The 8,901-nt window shown below is 38.2% G+C and overlaps 1 protein-coding gene across 1 annotated transcript; it reads right to left on the bottom strand.

The window, feature by feature from the left end:
- Positions 1 to 1,622: 1,622 nt before the first annotated feature.
- On the bottom strand, positions 1,623 to 5,669 carry LOC307005666 (uncharacterized protein; the record flags this gene model as incomplete). Its single annotated transcript, XM_079626036.1, has 10 exons — positions 3,926 to 5,669; positions 3,629 to 3,824; positions 3,389 to 3,502; positions 3,243 to 3,293; positions 3,103 to 3,156; positions 2,876 to 2,977; positions 2,684 to 2,764; positions 2,428 to 2,511; positions 2,100 to 2,183; positions 1,623 to 1,765 (listed from the first exon to the last, which is right to left on the bottom strand). Exons 1-10 carry the CDS (start codon positions 3,938 to 3,940, stop codon positions 1,623 to 1,625), a joined length of 924 nt encoding a protein of 307 aa, XP_079482162.1. The 5' UTR covers positions 3,941 to 5,669.
- Positions 5,670 to 8,901: the final 3,232 nt, after the last annotated feature.

Below are 8,901 nucleotides of genomic sequence, written 5' to 3'. Positions count from 1 at the left end.
TCTGCTGTGTGCAAAATCTCTGGCACTTTTGAGGGCCTTAACATGCTCGAAAACTCTTGAAATTTTGCACACAGGTCAGAACCCGCGGCCATTAGGGCCAGGCTGAAGCTGGTACCCGGGCGTGGCAGGGGGGCTCGACAGCGCCCCCTGGAATGGGATTCGAACACTTGTCCGTATATCAAACACGCTTGCATGAATTAATATGAAACTCGGTACACATATAGATTTAATCGGGCCGAACAACTTTCCCTGGGTCAAGTTTTACGCCAGCCCAACAGGAAGTCGGCTATTACGGGTTGATTGGAGAACGCTTGCTCTCGCATTTGAAACACTTCTCCTAGAGAATTCATCCGATGACCACGAAACTCGGTCAGCATGAAGTCAAGACATGGAGGATGATAAATTGCGAGGGGATTTTTGATATCTCGAACGGTTTGGCCGTGGCGAGGAAACAAATTTATGATTAAAAAAGGATGCATAAAGTGTGTTATAACTTAGTTATAGTTTTATCTACAGTAACCAAACTCGGTACGTACATTCCTCTCTTCGATCCGGACAACTTTCTAATTTACAGTCATTAGCTCCGACCAACAGGAAGTCAGATATTGTGGTTTGAATGTGTATTTTCTCTCTCTCTGTCTCTCTGCCATTCTGTGTGTGTGTGTCTGTCTGTGTGGGGAGGGGAGGGGGGATGTGTGTGTGTGTGTGTGTGTGTGTGTGTGTGTGTGTGTGTGTGTGTGTGTGTGTGTGTGTGTGTGTGTGTGTGTGTGTGTGTGTGTGTGTGTGTGTGTGTGTGTGATTTTGGTTGGGTGACAGTTGTAGGTTACAGTTTGACAAGAGTTTATAGTTTAATAAAAGCACAATGTTGTGTTTCATTGCGAGTGTACACAAATATAAGGAAACACTTTGCATTTTGAATGATGGTCTGTATGAACAAAATGACGGAGTATGTTTTTATGTCTCCATTGTTCGATCGAGCCTCTCACACACACACACACACACACACACACACACACACACACACACACACACACACACACACACACACACACACACACACACACAGCATTGCAATCTTGACATCGCAGCATGTTCATTATAGCCTTAATAAAATATAATAATAAAATAGTCAACCTTACATATAAAAATTACACTGCTCTGTTTAAATAGTCATTTGTACAGTTTGTGCCGTTCATAGTAAGGACCGCTCCACTGTGATGTTTCCAAGCACATTTTTGCGCATTTGAAGAGGATAATTTTTCTATATTGGAACGTGAGTGTACAAAGTGTACAAAGTACAAAGCCTATAAAAAGAATAGTTTAGCTTCCAAAAATGTTAATAATATATATATTATTATTATATATATAATAATATATATGTTAAAAATAGGGGGAAAAAATAATTTACATAATATATATATATATATATTTTTTTATATATATATATATATATAATTAAAGCTGCAAGCAGCGATGGAGGGCCCAAGCCGGTGGCACCGCCACCCGGTGCCTTTAGTTCCACTAAAGGCACCAGGGTGGCGGTGCCACCGGCTTGGGCCCGCAATCGCTGCTTGCAGCTTTAATTGAAATTGTTTTTAAAGACAGCTGCTCCTACAATGATGTCAATAAGTGAGGTAGGAGAATTGACAACTATGAAGAATGCAACTGGTCATGGACTCACTGGATGAGGATGCCCGACCTTTTCTGCTCTCGGAGTGTGATGGGTTTCGAACTCCACGGTGAGGCGTGCGAGAACGCCTAGAACCTGAAAAATAAAAAACAGCATTGAAGCTTATTGAAATTGTTTTTATAGACAGCTGCTCCTACAATGATGTCAATAAGTGAGGTAGGAGAATTGACAACTATGAAGAATGATCATGGACTCACTGGATGAGGATGCCCGACCTTTTCTGCTCTCGGAGTGTGATGGGTTTCGAACTCCACGCTGATGCGTGCGAGAAAGCCTAGAACCTGAAAAATAAAAAACAGCATTGAAGCTTATTGAAATTGTTTTTAAAGACAGCTGCTCCTACAATGATGTCAATAAGTGAGGTAGGAGAATTGACAACTATGAAGAATACAACTGGTCATGGACTCACTGGATGAGGATGCCCGACCTTTTCTGCTCTCGGAGTGTGATGGGTTTCGAACTCCACGCTGAGGCGTGCAAGAACCCATAGATCCTAAAAAAAATTATTAAATAAAAAAACAGCATTGAAGCTCATTAGCCGCGTTTCCACTGTCGGGCCAGTGCGAGCCAGCTCGGGCCGTGCCGGGCTAAAACATGCCGTTGGCCCCGAGTAAGCCCTAGAAGTGACAGTGGAAACGCGACTGGCCCTGGCACGCACTAGCACGGCCCTGGCCCGACAGTGGAAACGCGGCTATTGAAATCTTTTTTGAAGACAGCTATCCTTTTTAAAGACTCACTGGATGAGGACGCTCGACTTTTTCTGCTCCCGGACTGTGATGGCTTTCGAACTCCACGCTGAGGTGTGCGAGAACGCCTAGACCCTTAACAACAACAAAAAAAAAGCGTTGAAGCTCATTGAAATGCTTCGTTTTTTTGCTCCTGCAATAATGTCAATAAGTGAGGTAGGAGAATTGACAACTTTGAAGAATGCAACGGATCATGGACATGAAAAAAACAATGTACTAGCCAATTTAAATAATTTTACTGACTTACTGGCTGACTCTGGACTAAATGCTTCTGATGGTTCAGACCTTGTGGGTGAACGGTGAGGCGTTGGACGAGAACATCCAGAAACTGAAAAAGGAACAGGAAGTGTGAAATACTTTGTTTTGAACCCAGACTTAAAAATACTTTATATTCAATTTGCATTGTGAGCAAGTAGAATAAATAAAAACATGAAATTACTCTCTGAAGATGCAGGACTCTCTGGTTGTCTAATGGTGGTGTTAGCCAGTTCTGGGGGTGCAGGTAACTCGAGCAGCATAGTTTTTTTTTGTCCTGTGGTTGCTAAAAGTAATTCCAAAACCAGAAGCATCAGCAACTTAAATGACAGAAAAACTCATATTGCCAACCATTCCCTGAAGTTTGATGACTGAATTATACCACTGGACCAGCCCAGCTATTTTACTCACCCTTATGTGAGAGCTTAATCTTTGGCGGAGGAACCGGAAGCAACACTGTATCCTCTAGGCAAGAACATGCACAATGAAATTAATCACAGTAAGATAACAATGAATACTAATACAGTTTACACAACTTAAACTGTACTCACCCTTTTTCTTGTCTGGCAAGGGCTCATCCTCCTCAGGAGACAAATCTGACCCTGCCAATATTATATTTGTCATTTATGATATGTGATTGTTTACATTATACGCTCATTGTTTAATGCATGTCCTTAAATAGGACCAAATAAATTACCTTGAACATAATCTTCAAATTTCCTTCTTTTCTTCATTCTCTTTTGACAGACTGTGTCCTCCTCTTCGGTTTGAGCTGAGGTGTAATTACATTTTTCACACTCCTGTCGGCTTACTAAAAATCAGGAATGAAAACAAACACCACTAACGATAGTAATACGTATTCAAGTATTATAGTATTTTAAGTAAAAAAATTAAATAAAAAAAGCCAGAAATAACATTCAAAATATATATGTTTCACCTGATGTCACTTTGACTTTAACAAATTCAAAGCTTAACCAGTCCTCTTGTGGTTTTAAAAGGCGCTTATGTGCCACAGACACGTTTTTTAGAGGCCATCGCACCACTTTGGTCTCTGTGTCAATCCAGTTCAATGGCAAAACTCCTTCCATCGGCTTCCCATTCTCCACCCAAACAGCCCTTGCGTATACCATTGCCTGAAACACAATTAGATTATTTAATTTAGAACTACACATTTCCTTTTCTATATGATGCTAACAGTGCACTACTATTTTGAATAATAGTAAATATTACATACGTTATTTGTGTTCATTTCCTGTGCTCCATTCCATGGAGGAGAGGAAAAAGGACATGCCCTTGTTCACAAGGGAGACAAGCAACCTTCCGGTAAAGGTCTTCGGTTTGCAATAACTTTGTCTTTGTCCGTTTTCTTTGAACATAGACTATATTGAATAGCCTTGACTCACACGGCTTCTTAAAAAAGTCTTTTGTGTCCTTTTGGCTCAGCACATCACATACCAAAGTTCCATCCTGCCTTTTTTCCTTCACAAATGCAAAACTTTCATTGTGAAGCATAAAGCAGTAGTCCTTACTTTTAGTTGATATATAAAAACATGAACTTGTCTCTTGAGGCTTGTTGATGCCTTTCTTTACATTTTCGATCTCAGTCATCCGCTTTGTTACTTGAGCGATTGGATTGTGGCTATTTTTGACCAATCTTTTAATTACTTGCAGATGATTTTCGAATGGGAAACATGAGATGTCATTTAGTGAACAGTTGAAGTGAGAAGCATCTTCATGCAGATGCAACAGGCAGTGCACATTGTAGACTGTGAATGTTTTTCCATAAAGGTCATCACACCCTTTAACAAAGTATTTAAGAAGCTCCTCGGCATATGCAATATATGAACGTCGTGTGTTCTCATCAGAGCTCAGCAGGATTGACAGAGCCACTGTCAATGTCAAAAAGTGAGTATACACTTCACGTGAAACTACATTTCGAAGAACAATTGGTCCAGTATATAAAACAAACTGTCGAAATTCAGTGGCTTTCCATCTATCCAGTTCCCTCAAACCCCTGGGCTGCCTTGCAAACTCACTTGGCATGGATCCATTCAGCTTGTTTAGTTTTTCTGAGATCTCATCTTTTTGTCTTGCAGATAGCCGGCACAATTTTTGACCCCGAGACAAAAAGACTAGAACACGTTTTACTACTCCTAAACAAATCAAATGCATGTAGTCTAACACAAAAGAGCTCACGCAAGGTATGCCTGCATCAATAAGTGGGCTTTTTATAGTCTGGTGATCTTCATACAGTACTTGACTGAACTCCTCGTCTGTTCTTGCTCTAAAGGTCTCATGACTGTTAAAAACCACTCTACCTTCCCACGATCCTTTGGCCAAACACCTTTCACAGCTGGAGTACCCATTGTGGTTTTTTATGCACTTTAAAAATGATCTTGCTGGTGCATCACATATAAAGGCCTTAAGGCTGATAGCATAAAGTTGACCTTCATACTCCATCCCAACAGCTTTGAGATGCTGAAACTCTTCCAAAAGGTCTTTGACAAAATCATCCAAAGGACTTGGCTTTGCTGTTCCACAGAAAAGTGCAACAATAAAAGGATCAAAATTGTGAAACTGTGCCAATATGGGCCAAAATTGAACACTGTTTGATTTAAAAAGTGGTACGCCATCAATGTTTACACACAACTCAATGTTTTGTGAAAAGGATTGGCACTGTGCAATCTTTAGTTGAATGCCTTGTTCTAATCCATAATAAATGTACTGCCCATTACATCTAGAAAGACATTCAACGGTTTTGGGGGTTGAAAGGAGGGTGCGTGCATCCTTTGGCAGCTGGTGCCCATGTTTACGAAGGATGCCTAGTAGCTCATTCAATGACGTTTGAGTGATCGAATTACTTGTTGACCAAGACCTTAAATCACAGGCAATATCTGGTGTATCACTGTCAGGGTGTAAACTCAGGATTTCAGGCTCAGAGTCTGAGGATTCTACATGCTCTGTGTATCCATAATCAGATTCGTATGAAAAAAAAAAAAAAACGATGACCCGGGACCTGTCGTCAAAATCCCAAAAGTATGAACAAAAAAAAACATGACCCGGGACTTGAACTCAATTTCTTTGTGGATGGAGCTTAACTGCCATCAGTTTAAAGAATATATTTTGCCTTTTAACCATGATAGGAAAGTATAAAAAAAAAAAAAAAAACGATGACCCGGGACCTGTCGTCAAAATCCCAAAAGTATGAAAAAACAAAAAAACAAAAAAAAACATGACCCGGGACTTGAACTCAATTTCTTTGTGGATGGAGCTTAACTGCCATCAGTTTAAAGAATATATTTTGCCTTTTAACCATGATAGGAAAGTATGAAAAAAAAAAAAAAACGATGACCCGGGACCTGTCGTCAAAATCCCAAAAGTATGAAAAAAACAACAAAAAAAAAAAAACATGACCCGGGACTTGAACTCAATTTCTTTGTGGATGGAGCTTAACTGCCATCAGTTTAAAGAATATATTTTGCCTTTTAACCATGATAGGAAAGTGTGAAAAAAAAAAAAAAAAAAAAAAACGATGACCCGGGACCTGTCGTCAAAATCCCAAAAGTATGAAAAAAACAAAACAAAAAAAAACATGACCCGGGACTTGAACTCAATTTCTATGTGGATGGAGCTTAACTGCCATCAGTTTAAAGAATATCTTTTGCCTTTTAACCATGATAGGAAAGTATGAAAAAAAAAAAAAAAAAAACGATGACCCGGGACCTGTCGTCAAAATCCCAAAAGTATGAAAACAAAAAAAACAAAAAAAAACATGACCCGGGACTTGAACTCAATTTCTTTGTGGATGGAGCTTAACTGCCATCAGTTTAAAGAATATCTTTTGCCTTTTAACCATGATAGGAAAGTATGAAGAAAAAAAAAAAAAAAACGATGACCCGGGACCTGTCGTCAAAATCCCAAAAGTATGAAAAAAACAACAACAAAAAAAAACATGACCCGGGACCTGTCGTCAAAATCCCAAAAGTATGAAAAAACAAAAAACAAAAAAAAACATGACCCGGGACTTTGAACTCAATTTCTTTGTGGATGGAGCTTAACTGCCATCAGTTTAAAGAATATATTTTGCCTTTTAACCATGATAGGAAAGTATGAAAAAAACAAAAAAAAAACAAAAAAAACGATGACCCGGGACCTGTCGTCAAAATCCCAAAAGTATGAAAAAAAAAAAAACATGACCCGGGACTTGACCTCAATTTCTTTGTGGATGGAGCTTAACTGCCATCAGTTTAAAGAATATATTTTGCCTTTTAACCATGATAGGAAAGTATGAAAAAAACAAAAAAAAAACAAAAAAAACGATGACCCGGGACCTGTCGTCAAAATCCCAAAAGTATGAAAAAAAAAAAAACATGACCCGGGACTTGACCTCAATTTCTTTGTGGATGGAGCTTAACTGCCATCAGTTTAAAGAATATCTTTTGCCTTTTAACCATGATTGGAAAGTATGAAAAAAAAAAACAAAACAAAAAAAACGATGACCCGGGACCTATCGTCAAAATCCCAAAAGTATGAAAAAAACAAAAAACAAAGAAAAACATGACCCGGGACTTGAACTCAATTTCTTTGTGGATGGAGCTTAACTGCCATCAGTTTAAAGAATATCTTTTGCCTTTTAACCATGATAGGAAAGTATGAAAAAAAAAAAAAAACGATGACCCGGGACCTGTCGTCAAAATCCCAAAAGATTGAAAAAAACAAAAAAAAACATGACCCGGGACTTGAACTCAATTTCTTTGTGGATGGAGCTTAACTGCCATCAGTTTAAAGAATATCTTTTGCCTTTTAACCATGATAGGAAAGTGTGAAAAAAAAAAAAAAAAAAAAAAAAACGATGACCCGGGACCTGTCGTCAAAATCCCAAAAGTATGAGAAAAACAAAAAACTAAAAAAAACATGACCCGGGACTTGAACTCAATTTCTATGTGGATGGAGCTTAACTGCCATCAGTTTAAAGAATATCTTTTGCCTTTTAACCATGATAGGAAAGTGTAAAAAAAAAAAAAAAAAAACGATGACCTGTCGTCAAAATCCCAAAAGTATGAAAAAAAAAAAAAAAAAAACATGACCCGGGACTTGAACTCAATTTCTTTGTGGATGGAGCTTAACTGCCATCAGTTTAAAGAATATATTTTGCCTTTTAACCATGATAGGAAAGTATGAAAAAAAAAAAAAACGATGACCCGGGACCTGTCGTCAAAATCCCAAAAGATTGAAAAAAACAAAAAAAAACATGACCCGGGACTTGAACTCAATTTCTTTGTGGATGGAGCTTAACTGCCATCAGTTTAAAGAATATCTTTTGCCTTTTAACCATGATAGGAAAGTATGAAAAAAAAAAAAAACGATGACCCGGGGGGACCTGTCGTCAAAATCCCAAAAGTATGAAAAAAACAACAACAAAAAAAAAACATGACCCGGGACTTGAACTCAATTTCTTTGTGGATGGAGCTTAACTGCCATCAGTTTAAAGAATATCTTTTGCCTTTTAACCATGATAGGAAAGTATATAAAAAAAAAAAAAAAAACGATGACCCGGGACCTGTCGTCAAAATCCCAAAAGTATGAAAAAAACAACAACAAAAAAAAAACATGACCCGGGACTTGAACTCAATTTCTTTGTGGATGGAGCTTAACTGCCATCAGTTTAAAGAATATCTTTTGCCTTTTAACCATGATAGGAAAGTATGAAAAAAAAAAAAAAACGATGACCCGGGACCTGTCGTCAAAATCCCAAAAGTATGAAAAAACAAAAAAACAAAAAAAAACATGACCCGGGACTTGAACTCAATTTCTTTGTGGATGGAGCTTAACTGCCATCAGTTTAAAGAATATCTTTTGCCTTTTAACCATGATAGGAAAGTATAAAAAAAAAAAAAAAAAACGATGACCCGGGACCTGTCGTCAAAATCCCAAAAGTATGAAAAAAACATAAAACAAAAAAAAACATGACCCGGGACTTGAACTCAATTTCTTTGTGGATGGAGCATAACTGCCATCAGTTTAAAGAAGATATTTTGCCTTTTAACCATGATAGGAAAGTATGAAAAAAAAAAAAAACGATGACCCGGGACCTGTCGTCAAAATCCCAAAAGTATGAAAAAAACAAAAAACTAAAAAAAACATGACCCGGGACTTGAACTCAATTTCTTTGTGGATGGACCTTAAATGCCATCAGTTTAAAGAATATCT

Source organism: Phoxinus phoxinus (assembly GCF_949152265.1).
Source record: "Phoxinus phoxinus genome assembly, chromosome: 10".
NCBI lineage: Eukaryota > Metazoa > Chordata > Actinopteri > Cypriniformes > Leuciscidae > Phoxinus > Phoxinus phoxinus.
Note: the sequence above shows the minus strand (reverse complement) of the source record. Positions and strands in the feature narration are given on the sequence as shown.